This window comes from Lepidothrix coronata, unplaced genomic scaffold (assembly GCF_001604755.1).
Source record: "Lepidothrix coronata isolate B3197 unplaced genomic scaffold, Lepidothrix_coronata-1.0 Scaffold75, whole genome shotgun sequence".
Lineage (NCBI taxonomy): Eukaryota > Metazoa > Chordata > Aves > Passeriformes > Pipridae > Lepidothrix > Lepidothrix coronata.
In genome coordinates this window covers 1,478,127-1,496,494 of record NW_016690255.1, presented here as the reverse complement: position 1 = coordinate 1,496,494, position 18,368 = coordinate 1,478,127, and the positions used below count along the sequence as shown (strand labels likewise).

At 34.6% G+C, this 18,368-nt stretch overlaps 1 protein-coding gene across 4 annotated transcripts in view; it reads right to left on the bottom strand.

Annotated features, from left to right (window-relative positions):
• The window catches only part of NETO1 (neuropilin and tolloid like 1), a 65,020-nt gene that overhangs the window by 44,175 nt on the left and 2,477 nt on the right, over window positions 1–18,368 (bottom strand). For all 4 annotated transcript variants that reach the window (XM_017819605.1, XM_017819604.1, XM_017819603.1 and 1 more), the window contains exons 2-4: window positions 16,512–16,565; window positions 14,825–14,962; window positions 6,227–6,475 (exon numbers count right to left, since the gene is read on the bottom strand). In XM_017819605.1, coding sequence (XP_017675094.1) covers window positions 6,227–6,475; window positions 14,825–14,962; window positions 16,512–16,565 — 441 coding nt within the window. The remainder of the gene's footprint in view (window positions 1–6,226; window positions 6,476–14,824; window positions 14,963–16,511; window positions 16,566–18,368) is intronic.

The window sequence follows — 18,368 nt, the reverse complement described above, 5'->3', positions numbered from 1 at the left end:
ATGTCCATGTCCCACTGGTTATTTCCACATTTTACAAGGGTTTAAAGCAAAGGATAATCACTTTATATCAGACCTAATGTCACGCTAACTCAGCATAGTATTTGCATAAAGTCAGAATTTTATCCTTAGGGAAAAGAACATATAAAAAGGACCTTATTTGGGGAAAACTCTTCTCCTGTTTCTAAGATTTAGTTTAAATTGTTCTATAACAAGTAATAATATAAACAATTTATAGAATGATAATGGTGGTGTAAAAATGCAGCTTAATCTAAAAATGTTGGTTTTCTAGTATTAATTTTGAATGCACATCTAAGCTTGCTAAAGATTCCTCCCAGGTGCTTTCAAAAGCACAATTTTTTTGTCAGAGAAATATGATTCCTATGTAAATAATCTTTAACCTCAAAACACCATAATCACCGTTATTGGTGAGATCACCTACAGATCAAGAAAGGTATTTCCTGTGGAGGTAAATAGAATTATCTGTACCTGTACAGGTGTATAATATCCTAGTAAACCTTCTCTAGTAGTATGAGTTCCACTTGTTATGGAACAAATACAGAGAAGAAATTTTTGTACAGAAGAGGGGTAGTACTGATGGCAGGGAGAGTAAGAAGCCTATGGCATAAAAAGTCAGCACAAGGATTTGACTTGTGTAGACAAGGAAACTGACAACTTAAAATAGAGATGACTGCCATCTCCAAGCTCACGATGCAGTGGCATGCAGCCCTCGTGAGGAAAGAGGTCTCACAGTTAACAAGTAACTTTGGTGTAAGAAGGCAAAGACATAGCCGTCTATATTTTAGGTGAGAAATCAGAAGAATGTTCCTAATAATTTGGATCCTGGAACAGGTCTTCCATAAAAATGGCAGAAGCAGAAAATACCCAAATAAAATTAACTTGGAAAGTCTTTTAAGATCTATTTATGGAGACATATGAATTTAAACAGTTATGACATGAGCTGGAAACTGACTGCTTGCAGTCACAGTGTGAGAGAACACTGGACTTTGAAAGCCCCTTCAATCCAATATTCAGTCAATACAAATGAAACTCTAATGTCCCTAGTCAATTAAAAATCTTACTCCAATTCTAAAATACTTAAAACTATGCTATTGCTCTTATTTTTACATCAAAGCTCAACAAAATAGGGACCTAACTGTTCAGTTTCTTTTTGTTGGTAATCTGATATCCCAGCATGCAGGGATTTCTAAACCAGGAAGTTCTGTAGTTACCTTTTGGGTATTGTCAAAAGAAAAATGTAAGTATGTGATAACAAGAGGTAATACGGGACCTGAGAATCCCTTGAGACCTTTTAGATAATCATTTGCTCCACATAAGGAATTATTTTTCACTTGAAATTTAAAATAAACATATTATCACATTACATTCTCATATTTATGATACTGAAGTACTCTAGGCCTAGACCTACAGTTCTTGTAAGATAATGAAATCTATAGGACATCACAACACAAAAGAAATTCCCTTGAAAAGACAATATTTATTTAACTAATCATGATTGTCAATGCAATGCATGATCCTACATGTGAGAAATTCCTTCTCACTCACAAGACCAGATGCCCTTATGCCTTGTGAACAGCAATGAAGGGTCTGACTTTTATGAAGTGCACTTTTATGAACACACTAAAAGTTGATAAGTCAAGCAAGCTGCTTATAAAAATTTGAAGTGCTGAGGGCTAGTTATTTCAATAAATAAAGAGATTCACACTTTTTAGGTTTTCTGTAACATCAGAAGGTTCTGGCTCAAAAGCTTAAATAAAGAGTTATAATGAATAATTTCTCCTAATTTTTAAAACCAAGTCTGATCCCAAAGGAAAAAGATTGCCACATTCAAAGCCACATGGCTCTGAGACTGTTTGCTGATTCTCAAAAGCTTAACTGGATTGCAAATTGGTTAAAAGTGATTGTCATTGCTGATACTAACTTAGAAGCAAACAGACCAAGTTTGGAAGAGAACAGGAACATAATCAAATAAATACAAACAACTGAGCAAGCTCACACAAGTGTTCACCTGTCACAGACAACTGGGAAATGTCCCTTCCTTAAATATGCTCAAGGAAGAACATAGGCATTAGACGGCAAAATGATTTGACAATCTCTTATCTAAGCTCTTTAGACCTGTGATTCAATTTAAGAAATTCACATGAAATTTTTCATGAGTTTTAAAATATGCAAATTCCCCAACCAGGAAGAATTTGAGCTGGTTTTTATTTTTTTTCCCTCAAGATAGATGATGCAATTATTCTATTATTCTGACATTCACTGCAATGGGAATGTAAAATACTGTTATTCTGATTAGACAGTGTTTTATACTCCCCTTTTTGGGACATATGATCATAAATATTTTTTTCTTTTTCCATTATCAGGCAGTTGAACAGAAAACATTACTGACAGACGTTTATATCAATGAGGCTAAATAAAAACACAGATGGCTTCTACTAAGTGAAGGAACTGAAAGTAATGATGTGCTATCTTAAGCCACTGTCCTGCAAAATCAGGGACCAGGATAAACAGAAATCTGATTATTCTAGCTGAGTAAGAAAGCTCAAATAAACATAGCCTCTCTCTGTCTGAATCCTTGTCTACACTAAAAAATTGACTCATTTTAAATAATAGTTGTCATAATAAGTCCGTTTGAAGTAGTACTTGAATTTTTCTACACAAAACAGTGATTCAACATCATTTTGGAAAACAGCCCTGAGACATAACTTTTTTAGGAAAAATGAGTGTAACAGATTGAGTCAAAGGACCTAGAGCTGTGAAACGAAATTTCAGGTGTAGGTCTTTCCAGGGCCCAAAGAATGGCAAAGCAAGAGCAAGAATGAGTTATCATTTGACTTGTCTCATGGGTCTTTCACATTTGTATTCAAAATTAAACAAAGTAAATAAAACATATTGTAGTCAGATATGTACTTTTTTAATACATCAGATTTGAGAAAAAAAGCCAACAAAAATGTTTGTACACATTTATGATGGTTTCATAGGTTCAGACAGTTCTATTTTGAAATGGTCACAGTTAATCAGAATTTAAAAATAAAAACTAAAATTGAAATAGTATATAAACAGTAAATAAGTTTTGTTTTGCTTATAAACTCTAATGTGTACAAAATGGTTGAAAATGTACTTTACATCCATATTTCATCTCGTTATTACTGGTATTCAGCTGTAATAATGTAAAAGAAGATGACTACTTTTTCTCTTAACTCAGAATTTGACATTGAAAATAATCTATCCTTAAACCATACATACAGCTTCATTCATCCACACCTTGCTTAACCCCATACTTTATAAAATCACAAAAATTAAAGCCTAAATGATTCTCTTAATAAGAACCTTGTTTTTGAAAAATTGTCAGTAGTTTTACCACTTACTGGGTGTGTTTGTATTGGCTTTCTGTGTAGCTCTGATTTTGTCATTAAAGTTTTTTCTTCTGCTAGATCTCACCTCTTAGACTGCTGAAAAGAGCTCTGAAAAAAAGTCTATTTAAATGGAACAGAATTTATGACAAAAAGGTTGCATTAGTTTCAAAATGCCTAAAACTCCAGTCCCTACTAGACTTTTGCATCAGTGGATGGATTTCTGACCATTTCAATACCAAGGAGTCAAAGAAATTATTGAAAAGTTCTAGTAATTGCAAAATATTAGTCTATTCATTACGATTTTTCTATATAATTTCTTTTTGTAAGACTTAATCCAAACTAGTTTTAAAATGCCTTGGGTGCAGGGTTGTTTCCATTTGCACGGACTAATAGATCTTCAGTGCAAGATTTTTCATGATACCTTAATTGATCTTATTTTCAACTTCATCCAGTTAGCTGTTTTTATACACCCCGGAGACACAGTAAATAATTTCTTTCCCTGTTTCTCCAGGTACCATTCAAATAACAATAAATGGTTGCAGCTTCAATTTAGTCAAATTTACTTAGGGGTTGTTTTTTTTTTTTTTAAATCTTGCCACACACCCACACGTTTAACATCACATCTCTTTATAATCAAACCAGAGCCTCCATCAAGACATCAAATGCAAAAGTGGCAGATGAGAAACACTTCATGGGTGGGTGGGGACCCTCAAAGTTTGTTGGTACTGGAGAAATAGCTCTGTTGCACTTGTCACTGGGATAAAGAAAGCCTCCTATTCAGACTGCAGATAGGCAGTGTGTCCTGCTTTCGACAAGTGAGATGGGTGGCAACCTACCTCCCCTGAGTGTTCAGCTGTTCTAGACAGCAAAAGTTTCTAAATGAGTTTTTGCTTTGGATCATTTTCATGTTCTTTAAAGAGAGGTTAGGCAAAAATTTTCTTTTGTATTCATAATTTAATTTCATAAGTTTTCACTACCTAAGATGGATCTAGGTGGTTTAAGTGATAATTCTGTAGTGGAGTCCTCTCTATGGTACTCTTATACACTCTTGAAAAGCATAATTCATTTTTATGAATTGAGAGTGACCCCTCCCACTGCACACATTTGGACAATAGATCTCAAAAGGTCATGCCTTATCCATGCCTACATAATAAAAGACTGTTCAAGTAATCATGTTCAATGTGAACTGCTTCTTGTTACCAGCGATCAAGAAGGCAGCAGTGCTGTTTTGCATTTGTCAGATTAATCATATTCTCATTTTGGCCAGTATTCCTAGAAATCCTCCATTATTTGCAGAGCTTTCTATCGAAATATATGGAGGGGGGAAAAAAAGAAAGAAGAAAGAAAAAAAGATAGCTATTCCATTTGAAGTCTAGAATAATTTATGCTGCTGTAACAATTTACCAGCATTGATCTCTGCATAGAAATTCTCCTTACATCAATAGAAAAACAACAAGGATAAAACATGATCCATGAAATTGCCTTTTACCTGAGAGTTTTTTAGACAGAATAAGCTGCAGGTAGTGCTATGAACATTTTTTTCAACTACAATGCATAACCCTTTGAAACAAGAAGGACAAGAAACATAAAGCAAAGAACTTTTGGCAGAGGGTGGGGAAATGGCAAAAGTCCACAGATCCATGGTAAATGAGAGATAAAAATTTAACTCACTTTTCAGATTGAATATGCAAAATTTTGTCCATTGTCTTTGAATTTACAATAATAGATACATGGATACAGATCTCAGGTTATTTGCTGAAGAAATTCTGTGTTCTATTGCTGTTTGAACCTTCTGAATAGGTTTACACTCTGCAAAACAGTATCCTTGACTTGAAAGAAAACTGAACTATGCTGGTTAATTCTATAACTATTAAGAAAACCACATAAAGGAGCCACATAGAGCAAAAAGTCCTGCCATCATCTATGATGTCCCTGGAATAATTAAGGAAGAAGAATTTCAGGTCTGCTAATTTTAGGAGATATTCTAAAGAATGTTGTTTGACCTAATACAACAATTTAGCTGAAACAATAGTGACATAATTGACAAAATGACATAATAATTATAGTGCTTTAGACCGTGCTATATTAAAGTATGACTCATCACTCAATACATAAGAAGGTAGAGAACTACGTCAAATCCAGCAGTGCAGTGCAGTGCAGTGTAGTGTAGCTGCAGCCAAAAAAGAAATTTAAAATCAGCAATCTTTTGCTGATAAGTGGGAGAGTAAGGGAATTAATCGAAAGTATGAATATGAATTTTGTTTTACTTTAATGAATTAAATTTAAAAAGGGACAAGGAATAAGTGTGTAATTACAATTAATATTTACAGTCTTTTTAGAAAAATATTTAATACATATTACTATATTTTTCTCACACTTCCTCCGGCAATACTTGTAATAGTTTGCTTTATTGAGAAGGGAGAACTATTCCACTTCTCATCTAGGGAAATGATTAGTGAAGTGGAAAAGCAATGATGGAATTTTCTGACATAATTACATTTTCTTACTAGAATACTTTATCAATTATTTTTTTGAAAGAAAAGGTGTACAGTGTAACAATCAAGTATAAAACACAGAACTTCCCACATAACATTTTGAATGTTTCTCTGTAATAGAATTCAATTGAAAACAATACTTTCAAAAACTGCAGTCTGAAAATTACTTCCTTGAAAAAGCCTTACTTTTATGCTAAAGATACATATGCCTTCTATCAGCGTCCTATCTATTAATACTTTCCTTGATAATAAAAATAGTCTCAGTTGAAGATATTGTTCAACAGCATGGTTATACACCAGTGGAAAAGTTACTATGTTAAGCTTTTTCTATTAAAAAGTGTGATGATGTGTACTCACCGGGTGTAAAGTTGTACCGAGCAGAAAACCCAATAGATTCTAGTTCACCATCAGCAAAAAATTTAATCCACAGGAATCTGCCACTGGATTTTATCATAGGTGGATTTTGCTGTCCACAGAAACGTCCAATGATTGGGGAAAAGCCAAAAGGTCCATCTCGTACTTCAATATGGTCAAATTTACACTCCCAAGAAGGCTCTATGGAATATTTTTCATCAAAGTGTAGTTCAATGCATTGTCTAGGAGCAGCTAGAGATGAAAAGAAAATTATCATATTATTTTCTAACTCAAACTCTTCAAAACTAAAGCAAACTAAAGAAAATCAAATATATCAATTTTGTATGCTTCTTAACATTTTGCTTAAAAACTTGTTTGAAAATTAGTACATCTATATTTTTATAGATTTCACACTGTCAAACTACTTGTCTATTGTTTTCCTTTAAAAAAGTGCGCTTGACAGCAGTGCTTAGCAAAGATAAGAGAGATATCTATGATACAAAGCAAAATATAGTTAGGAATAATTGGTTCAAACACAAAATCTTTTTAAGAAACTTGCAGATTTGGTAAAAGACTTTTTTCTTATATTTGGGGGAGGGGTGTTCATCAGAATGCCTTTTTATACTTATAGCTCACAAAGACAATGAAGAACAAGCTGATCATAACTGTGCTACAGTAAGGGCAGATTATATTCCTGTATGTATTGCAGTCAATGACAAACTGGAGTGTAATTGCTTATACTGAGAATTACTCATCATCTCATTTGAAACATAAGGACAAATGGAGTGAATTCTCACTTAAGAAAGAACCAGATAAGAATGACAGCTAAAGAGCAAATGATATACCGAAAACCTTGAAGGAACTATATAGTGGTCACTTAATTAGACATGAAAAAGTTCCATCCTTTATGTTAGGTACTAAGTCTAGTGACAGTCAGAATGATCTATAAAACAAATATTCCCTGGCATCTCCTGCATAAAGCAAAAAAGTTACTGGTAGAACTGTACTATTTTCTTAAAAGGAGAAAAAAATATCATGGTTTGGTCTCCAAATTTTAACAGATGCAGCCTCTGTAGGTGCACTATTTCCTATGCTTAATCCTTCCATAGCAAAACCTGTATGCCTTCAGTGTCTAGACCATGATGTGTTGGAGCTTTTTGCTGACAAAGCCTTCTGCTAAAGCAAAGATTTGTTGTGTTGTTGCCTGCTATGCCTCTCATGGGATCATCTCTTACACTTTACACATCTTGGAAGAGGTTGGAATTGCTATGAGCTTTGCCTAAGTTACCATTCTTTTCACACAAAAACACACAATATCAAAGTCCAAGCCAGGTGCATAAGCTTAACATGGAAACTGCTGCCACTCCAGCAAGTCAGTATCTCTCCATTTCTTTCCTCAGGATTAATACAAAACTGTTAACATGACCAGAACTTAGATCTTGTTTGTATTTTGAAATGTTTGAAATTGAAGTTTTTGGTACAAACTCATTACTGACATAAGAAAAGAGACTATTTAAAATTAACAGAATAATAAGAAGATATCAGGTAAATCTTGCAATCTTTACATAAAAGCACACAGTCAGAACCCTTTTACAAGTATTTCACATAAATAAATACAGCGTCTTTTGACAAGAAGCATTTAAGTAGTAAGTCAATAAAATACATTATTTGAAAAAAAAGATTTTAACAGCTTTGCTTACAGTGTTAATATAATTGAGTGATTGATATTTACTGAAACTCTTAATTTAACATAAGAAATAAACCTTTTCTACTGTTCTCAATTTGAAGAAATTCACATTTAGGGAAGTACTTAATACTGACCTGTTATTTATACCAATTTACAGGAAATTTGTGATCTTTGTGCCCATACAAATTCAAAACCAAAGCAGTACATAAAGCTTTTCAAATAATTGCACCAAATTCACAGACCATGTAAAAGAAACCACTTTGAAAGTATGGAAAAAATTTATAAAAATAATATCAGATATTAAAGCTTGTGAAGAAGATCATACTAATTTTATCCTTGGTGAGGTTTGAAGACCAAAGTAGATATTTTTCGATTATAGTAAAAGATTGAATACCGGAAGACATCATCGATTAATGTTATTCAGATGTTTCTATCTTTGGCTTCACATTTTTATAACAAATATTGATTTAAATTTAACTAAGTAATACTAGGGCAGAAGGGAGCAATCAGCACCTTTCAATTTGGCATCATATTTTTCATGCTCTTATTTCATTTAAGGAGATTTGTTGAGAAGTGTTCATCATTCACCTAAGGACAGCAGAGTTAGGCATCAGAAACTCCATACTTACAATGCTTTAGGTAATCTTAAGAATGCCCATTATGGCTTGAAAATCTTATATACACACTATTCCAATGTTATGCTATTAACCTACCTAAAGCTTTATTGTAATGTTTTAACATCACAAACTAGATATGAAGATTAACTCTGCTACAACTGTGAGTGTCATACAGCATCACAACCAGTGAATGGCTGCTCTGCTTTCCACAGCCACGAAGAGACACCTGCTTCAAAAATGGCTTATGACGTTATTATAACGTACTTGTCCTTTATAAACTTTCTCTTTTTCACGGCCTTATTTTGTACAAGTGCTGGCCCATAGTTAAACCCATAGCAGGTCTTCTCTGAATCTAAGATTCATGCAACATACATTAAAAATGGGCATGAGGCCCCTTCTGAGTTGTAGCTTAGTCATTTGATGTGATTTTTGGGGTTGAAAAGGAGCCAATTATACCTTCAGTATAATATAAAAGGAGTCATTGGGGGTAAATGAGACAGTTACACACGAGATCTATTGACTAGGTGAATGCACAATCTGAGAAAAAGCACAATTTCCACAAAGTGTAGTGCTCTGAATCTCACACTGCAGACTAGTTTGACAATCAGAATATTGCTATAGTTTACACTTCTCTGTTTTTATTTATTTTTCAACAAAGTGAAGATGAGGATTTTCCTAGTGAAGCTCAGATCTTGCTACAGGATCAAAGATAATCATATCAGCTCAAGGAGGGCTCGAGAGTTTTCGGTTTTCCCCAAAGCTCCCATCAGTAGAGGTTACTTCACTCTAAGAAAGGAGCATTGAATACTCATTAGCACCACATCTCCACTGCTAAACAAGGCTAGTAATTGAATCTGGGGGCTGGACCACTGGATGTTCACACTCCTTAAATGTTAAAGTCACATCTAGCATCACTTTGGCTGTGCCAGTAGGAGCTGCCAAACCCCGTTCTTAGGCATGATGTGGTGGCTCGCATCAGTCAAGGATCACTCACTCCGAGTAGTTTGTATCTGTACTCTTAACTTGGAAGGTAAAAGGAGTTGAAATGTACATGTGCAATTGTGCCTATGGGCCTTAAGGCCAGTAAGCATATCCAGACCTGTTTCAAGCACTAGTATAGGTAACTGCCCATGGCACAGCCTGCTCTGCAAGCTAATTCAAACAGGACTAATCTAAAACTCCTTTTGCCTGACTCTCCTGAGGAATGCAACACTTCATGTTTCTCTAATTGTATGTAACTGTGGGGTGCAATACACACATCCGTGCACCTTTTCATTACGTGCTTTTGAATGCACCTCTGTGCTTCATCTTAACATTTAGTTAACGGTTAAATTTTTTGTTTGCAATAACCTACAAAAGATACAAAATGAATCAAATCTTTCTAGAAATGACCATAAAGGATGAAATCATGTAACTCAAACTCTCAACTTTAGCTTCCTTTTAGCAAAAAAAGGTATATTTTCAGATTTATACTCTGTATATAATTAAGGATTTCTTTGTCAAACACGAGCTAAAACAAGTAGATATTGTATCAATACACATCTTGTGCCACAACTTTTGCAATAAAGTCGGGCATATGTGGTCACAGTAAAACTTACAGAAATAAAGTCAGAACAAGTTCAGAATAATGATTAATAATAATGTGTGTGTACCTATAGAAAAACAAAACAAAAAAACAAAAAAATCTGGAATATGCAAATCTCCCAGACTGGATTGGCATCTGGTCATCTAATCAGAAAAGGTAGGATGGAGAGGCCATTTATGGTATCCTTAGTCACAGGTAAAGCCCATTCACATTTTCAGAACTCCTTCTGTGGCTATGACATCAGGAAAAGCTGTTGTCAACTCCAAATGAAACATATTGAAATTGTCTCATAAAATGATTTTATTCCAAATCTCAAAAATCTTCCATACTTAGCTTCCAATTATATTTCTTCAAAAATATTTAATACCAAGGAAAGACTACTTAATGCTTTCATGTCTTGTCATATTTTTCATCTAATTATCTTACACAAGTGCTGTCTTGAGATTTTACATCCAGTGAAAAAAAAAAAAGGCATTGGATTCCAGCTTGCAGTAGAACAGTTGCAGCAAAACCACACAATTAAGATTTTAATTCTTATCAGCCTCTAAGTCTGTGTAACTGACAGCTGAAGTTAAGTGAAAAATCTGTTTCAATTTGCCACACTGCATGGAAATGAGAAACTGAATTTAACACCTACCCCCATCTCTCTGAGCTGCTACCCTTCTAATAGTTTTCAATAATCCTCGGTCTTTCTGGTTGTCCTGCTATTATTGATAAGAAAGCCACATATATCCTCCTTTTAAAAGAGGATTCTTTTCTTGTTTTGCTGAAAACTCTTTGAACACAAAAATCATCGTGAAATACAAAAGAACTTTGAGCAGATGTTTTTCATACAGTGATAACGTGACTGTTTTCTAACACCTGTGAAACATCTAGGATTAAAGAGTTTAATAGTCTTTTGTGAGAACATGGAAGACCTTCAAAAGTGCTATCTCCAAACGTCCACAAACATGCAAAATGGAAGATTTATTTCATATCTATATGTAAATCAATTCTGGTCCTTAACTCTGCTTATAAATAAATGCTTAATTATTTAAAACCAATGAACTAATAAAATCTTACAACTATTTCGCTTACGGAATTTCCAAAACAATTTTCAAGTTATAATGTATAAAGTATGACTATACCACTCCCCAAATATTTTTAATACAAGCAAAAGCCTTTGCTCCTAAAAAATCTCCTGTGCAAATTTCCATTTGTAGCACACATGCCAAATGTTCTGCAGTCTGGCAAAGGCTAATGCTGTCACTGCTGCAATTGCTCTGGGCAGCTGTGAATTTTTGCCAGGTTAGAGTCATGAATATGCAAAATAAGGGTGCAATTTGGATGAAGAGGGAATTTAATGTGTACACTCAGCTAGTTCCTATGTTTTCTATACGCCAAATAAGACTGAAAGAAGATGACAAAAAACCCCAAATTTTCATTGTGTTTTGAAAGGCAGATGGGATTCATCAGAAGCACCTTGTGATAGTGCATCCTTCCCCACCAAGCTGCACTGTTCACAGCTATTCTGCACTCATTCATGACATTCTTCTGTAGCATAACAATTTTTGTACTGAATCCATGATTTCTAGATGACCTAAAAGATTTCTCTTAGAAAGGCATTCAACCTGGGCTTTAAAATTCCTAGTTGTTCCAATAGTTAATTATCATTACTACTGAAACAGAAGTTAAAAGAAAAAAAAAAGAGAAAAAGAAAAATATCCAAGAGACTTCTAGCTGTTTGATTTGCTTAATCTTTGACTGCTATGATAGAAGTCCCTGCAGTTAGAAATCCTCTTCGTTTTCAGAAATTCAGTCTATGATCATGGCTACTTTTGCCAGCTCCTTTACTTCACCTAAGTAATTCTGACATGATAAAATGCTTGTATACGTTTAAGAAGAGCTACAATGTGGAGGAAAAAAGTTGTAACACGAGATGAAATTCAATTTTCCTACAACACGCTACATGCTGGAATCTTTGCTTAAGACCACGAAAGTCAGTAGGAATTGCATTTGAAGGAAGTCATCAGAATTTGCCCTAGAGTGTGTTTGGTAGCAAAAAATGAAGGAGTCAGGAAGGAACTTAGTGATTCATGTATGTATTTATAATCACATCACACAGTTTTCAGCATGGTATATATACAGTCCTGGTATGCTGAACTTTCTAAGACGTACGAAGGGGAGATGGGAATGCAGCAATGCTATTACAGATCACATCGACAATCCCTCTAGTTTGGTACTTGGTATTCAAGAGCACTCAGAAGCTATTTGAAGCATATTGGAATTTCAATAATAAATATAGAAATAAAATGCATATGGCGATGTTTCTGTTTTACTCTAAAATACTTACGTCCTTCATGAGCCAGGATTATCTACAATTTCCAAAAATTGTTATCTGTTCTCAAAGATATTGCTATCAGTAAAATAATTAATCTTTCTTTTTTTGCAATCCTTTAACTTCAATATCTTATGCCAATGACTTCCACACAATATAAAAGATATCGGGAAAAGTTTATACTTGCCAGTCTTCTTATCGTTTTCTGCCATTTTTATACTTTGTAAAAAGAATAAGTATGGACAAATAATGATTTTTTGTAATTTAATTGTAATTACAGTATAATTTTTGTTGACTTTCAGTTCTTCTTTTGCCTTTTTTTGAAATCTGCCACATTTTAAAATGTTATTGCTCAGACATTTTTGTGACATTTTCCAGACATGACTATTCAAGATTTTTTTAGAGGACAGAAATAGACACAGGGAGATCAGAGCTGAAAATGTTGTGCAATATCCATGGTTCTCATCAGATAATGTACTGATAGAGCTGCTTTCATTTTAGGTTTTAAAATGTCCAGTTGCAATCCAAATCGTTCATTAGGCTGGATGGGAAGATGAAAATATCAGAACCATAAAAAATTGCTTGCAACTGTTTTTTACCAGATTGAGTTTTCCCATGAAATATAACAAGATGTCTGTTAAGTCTGAATTACTCTTTCTCCTATAGATTGCTCCAAACCTGTCAACGTGGAATTTCGTCTTCATTATAGAATTTGGTTGACTAAATCTTGCTTTCATAAAGTGTTCTTAGACATTTCTATTTTTAGCTATTTAAAATCGGGTTATTTTAACAGTGTATTTTGCCACCTTTCAGCTTATTAACTCTATTTTTGTAAGTACTCAATTTGTACGATAAAGACAAAAGTCTTTACAGCAACGGGGATTCAGGCACCTTCTTCATGTGAGGAGGAACATCTTACGACTGAGATATGGGATTAAGGTTTACAAAAATGTTCTTTTTTTTGTTCTACACTCTTTCTCTTTAATGATAAAACACCCTGTGTCTCAGATATTTGAAGATAAAGCAAGCTTAGTTCTTCCCAGTCCCCGGGAAGGTTAGATAATTTGATCAATAGATGCAAAAGATCCTGGATCTAGCAACATAAGTGTAACAAAACAAACAAACAAACAAACAAAAAAGTCAAGCTGTACATATTCGATCTCTACATTTACTTTTTATTATAAAATTTATTTGTATTTTAAAACAATTACTAAACTATGAAAGAATTTAAATATTTACCATACATCTGCTTAAGTTTCATCCTCTTATGGGAAGACCGACAAACATAAATTTTCTTTAAAGACCTTATTTGGCTCCGTTATTTATAATCACCTCTTTACTTCTGACTCAAGTCAAGTTGCTTAGCACTAAACTGGAATTCAGCCATTTTGTTGTGATTTTTTGCCTTTCTGAAAGGGCATAGCAGAGGTGGGTCTAATACAGTTAATTCAATTTAAATCAGCTCTAACCTTTGGAAATCTGTCTTGATACTACCTGAATCTTTAGTAAAATAACTACTTCAGTAATTCCTGGTTCCATCATTAATTAATTAATAATTCTGTAAACCAAGCAGGGATAGAGCAACATCAGTGTTGCATTCTACATGTACTCAAAACTCATGAAAGAATCTTCTTGGTTCCAACTACTTGCTATACTGTACCTGATTCACCTTTTCTGCTACTAAGCTCTCTGACAGTATCTAATCATTATTACTTTCCACAGATTCATTTTTACAACAATCCTTTCAACATCCATTGTGTTAAGACTGAGGAAATCATGTATTTTTTTTGTAATACATTTTTAGCATTTCTTACATCACCTCCATGCCTACAATTAAAAATGACTTCTTAAAAACTGTGTCTTAGACCTGTTTGGTGTAAATGTTTATTCTTTTCTGGTTTTATTTTGTGAGGTGTTTTTAGTTTTTTTCATTTATTTTCATTTCTCATCAACCATTAGACAGAAAATAACTTTTACACTCGCTTTATGGATATTTTCTGTACAACTTCTTTTACTGTACTTTGCCTAGTTGTGCTTGTCATCCCTGATTCCATTATGATAAGTTTAGAATATCTGAATGGAAGTCTAAAGCATTTTTTTTCCTTACTCATTTTAAAATATTCTTCCATCATGTTACTGCATTTTAGATTCTACTCATTCTCTGAATATCCTGAAATAAATTGTACTGTATTTATTACTGAGTCATGCATACTTACCACCTGAACTAATTTATGAGTGATGTCAAGATATAAATCAAGAGCTTCTCTAAATCTTTGTCTTGAAAAGATTTATCATGAGCTTTATCTACCACAACTTCACCTATTCTTCACATATAATAAAACTTTTTTTTTTAATACAGTTGGTAATAAAATATAAAGATTCCTCATTTGGTCACCTTCTATAATGTAGACACACTCTCTGTCCGGAGGATACTTGTTGGGGTAATTTGGAGAAGTGAAGATGCCTCCTTCTGCATATTTGGTCCAAGTTCCGCACTGCACTGGTTTCTGTCCTTCGGAAGCAGTTTGCTTTTCTGTGAAATTATGACATTAAGCATTACACAATTAGCTCACAAATTACTATGTCTATGTGACACTTAGAAGTCTCTTACAGGATAAATAAAACAGTTCCTTCTGTCAGTGGCCTCAAGCTTTTCTCTGTTGAGAGTGGGTATGATCATGGACCTGGGGGAAAACAATGCTGTTCTTTATGGGTACAAATATATAATTCTTACTCAAAACATTTTTTTCAAAGCAGAGAAGAGGCTTGGATATCTTGGGGAGACATATATGTATTGTTTTTAAAATAATAACCTGTAGGGAAAGCACATGCTCAAGAAATGGAAAACATGAGTTTCCCATTCATATATCTCAAAAAGCTCAAGCATGTTCTCTATCAGCAAGCTTCATGCCGTAATACAGGAATACATAAGAGTCACAAAACCAAGAAAAAAACCCAGAGAATTAAGATGGTGTATACAAGTTGCTTTAGAATCTGCAGCGTCTTTATTCTATATTCACTGGACAGAAGTAGACAGGAGAATTCCTGGAATCTAGTTCATAGATTCCATAGATTTTTGCTGTTTGCTGTAAAATTAATAAATAGCTCTGAGGCCAGGAATCACATCCAAAAACTTTCCTCCTCCTAGGTGAATCATCAGAGAGCAGAGTCAGACCTACTTGTATGTTTTCTTCCTAGCCCTGAATTGCTTGCCTTCCTTTCTACACACTGACAGAGAGACTGGAGACAAAGGTTTGGGTCTGTTCAAGCTGAAGATGATGAAGGAATCCTTCCTAGGCACCACAGTTTAACAAGTAGGCTAAAATGAGATAGATTCTTCAGAGACAAATATACCTAGGTTGCTATTAAAAGGAAAGATAGTAGGTTTTAGATTGGTTTTGCTCCAGATGAGGTATCTAAGACCAAAGGTGTCCCATCTAACTTAAGCCCCTGATGTATAAAGTCAGGTATTTAAGGTTCGCTCTTACAATCAATGGAGGGAAACAGGCACCTTCCAAGGATGATTTTAACCACCTGAGTTCTGACTTATAGTCTGCAAGCATTTCTTTTTCTGCCTAGTCTGTATCTGGGCAGAGTTCAACATGGAGCCTGATTTCCTGAAAGGAATTCAGGCCTGCAAGGACTGAGCATTCAGACACAGGTTCAGAGATACACTGGGCTTAGCAGCATTATCTGGCTTGGGTCTCATCACACAGAGCACCCAAGGCTTTTAAGAATATTTTCTCTACTCACCCTGCCTAAAAGCACCCACAATAACCAATTTTAGATTTTTAATTATACTTCAAACAAGCAAAAATATTTTAAGTGTATGTAGCTCAGTGCCCAAGCTAGACTTCTCAGTTTGAAAGTGGGAGCACTTTACAGTCTTAAGTTGAGTCTGCCCAGTACCACTGGATTTTTTTTTGTGTGTAGAGGCATGCAAATACTCTAAACAAATGGAGAAAGCACAGATACTGGAAGTAAATGAGCCACTAAAAATTCCAAAAACTAAACTAATAACTCAAGTCCATACTTTGGTCTCTAATATACTGTCAGAAAAAAAATGTCTGAAGTTTACATACCTGTTCCTTTTTTCGTTGCCCCAGACAAATGTAGGATGATTAGACTTGCTACAACTGAAAGAGAAATATGAATTAAATATCACAGTGTGATTGTGCCTGCAATCAAAATGTACCCATCTATCTTACAAGAATACAAATTAAATAGAATTACTGTAAAAAAAAGTTTCATGTTTACTTGCATCTTTAAATTGTACATTTTGTATAAACAAGTTTCTTTGTAGTCTGTTGTAAATATTTATCTTTGCAAATGCATCCAAATAAAGAGAAGATCTTTTGGGTTTAAAACAAATCCATCCCATTTTTTCTTTTCCTTTAATAATAAAGAAAAACATTTTTAGAAATATTTATATAATCACAGTTTGTGCCAGTAATAGAAAAGTGTTTGCTTTTAACAGAGGTAGACAAAGGCCTGCTAAGTTTCAATGCCACTGTACTCACTAATGTCTCTCACTATGGCATAATAAAATTTGAAAATGAGTACTGGGAGTATGAAAGAAGTAGGGGTTGGGTTCTTCACATCCATCAAAGCATTTGCAAATCCCTAGTGAAGTAAATTATTGTGTATGCTTAACAGTCCCATTAATCTAGTTTGTTTGACTTGTCAAGAGGGTGTTGCTTTGTGCTGCAGTGAATCTGCAGCCCATTTTACAAATAGAAATCTCCTCTCTCCGACTATGATAATTATTGGGTTTCTGAGAATAATTTCCAAATATAACATTTTAACTGGAAAAGGCTAAGAGGTAAACACTTAGGCCAGTCTGATTTGGAAGATCGAAGTGACTAGTTAGCTACCTGATAAAGAAATCATGCACTGATTTTCTTGTCATCACTCGTATCTTCTGGCTATCGGAGAAAGTGGGATAGCAAGAGCAGGAGAGAACAGATCCATCAGTTCTTGGAGTGCTTGGGGCTTTGCCCCTGCTAGTTTGGCATTAGGCCAAACATAGTGCCCAGGCTGCACTGAAGTTAAAGCGGAGATTAAGTTGCATGTTTATTCTGAGCATTTTAGATCAATCAGCTGCCATTTGTGTTTTTGACTGTGATGAGGAACTGATAGAACTATGGTCTTAAATGTAATTCAATGGCATACTTTCTTCTTATTATCCTCAAGAGACACCAAAGGCCATCATGGGCTGGTAACTATGATCCTTTCAAAGAAGGTGCTTTCATCATTTTCAGCTTTTATACTGCAAATTGTGTGTACTTTTTACCCTGAAGGAAGGCTGTATTTGCAGTATTCCGATGGCATTGAGATATTTATTTCTACGTCTTTGACCTTTCCCATGTGACAGAGGGTTACAGACATAGATGATGGCTGCCTTATTAAGGAGGGAAAGGCTGAAATTCTGGGGAAGTGAAGGCTTGGCAGCATATTCACTATTTCTTAGTCAGGCTAACAGCCCCTAGAGATGGATATTGGCAGCGGTGATAGTTAAAAACTCTTCTGTGTCGTGGGCATCAGTGAGAACACTACATATTCTGCTTGGATCTGAATGCTACCCAGCCATTCATACCCTTACTCTCCTCAGGGATGAATTCTGGAAATATGTGCTAGCTGGGACTCTGCCTGCTGGCTGTGTTAGAATCTGAAGGCAATGGAGGAATCACCCATTTACTAAGTTGCTCATTTACTTTAGCTGTGTTTCACACAGTGAACATACTGTATCTACGCCTGTAATCTTCACCAGCCAAAGCCTAATTTCTCTATAGTGTAAGGTAGATTGGTGGTGGAATATGGAACCAGCTGCTGGTGTTCCTTCTGCCCACAAATTTATAGAAGCTAGAATAGGACGCACAATAGCCAAACAAACTCCACGTGAGAAATGTTTCTTTTTAGGCAATTGATAACAATTCATA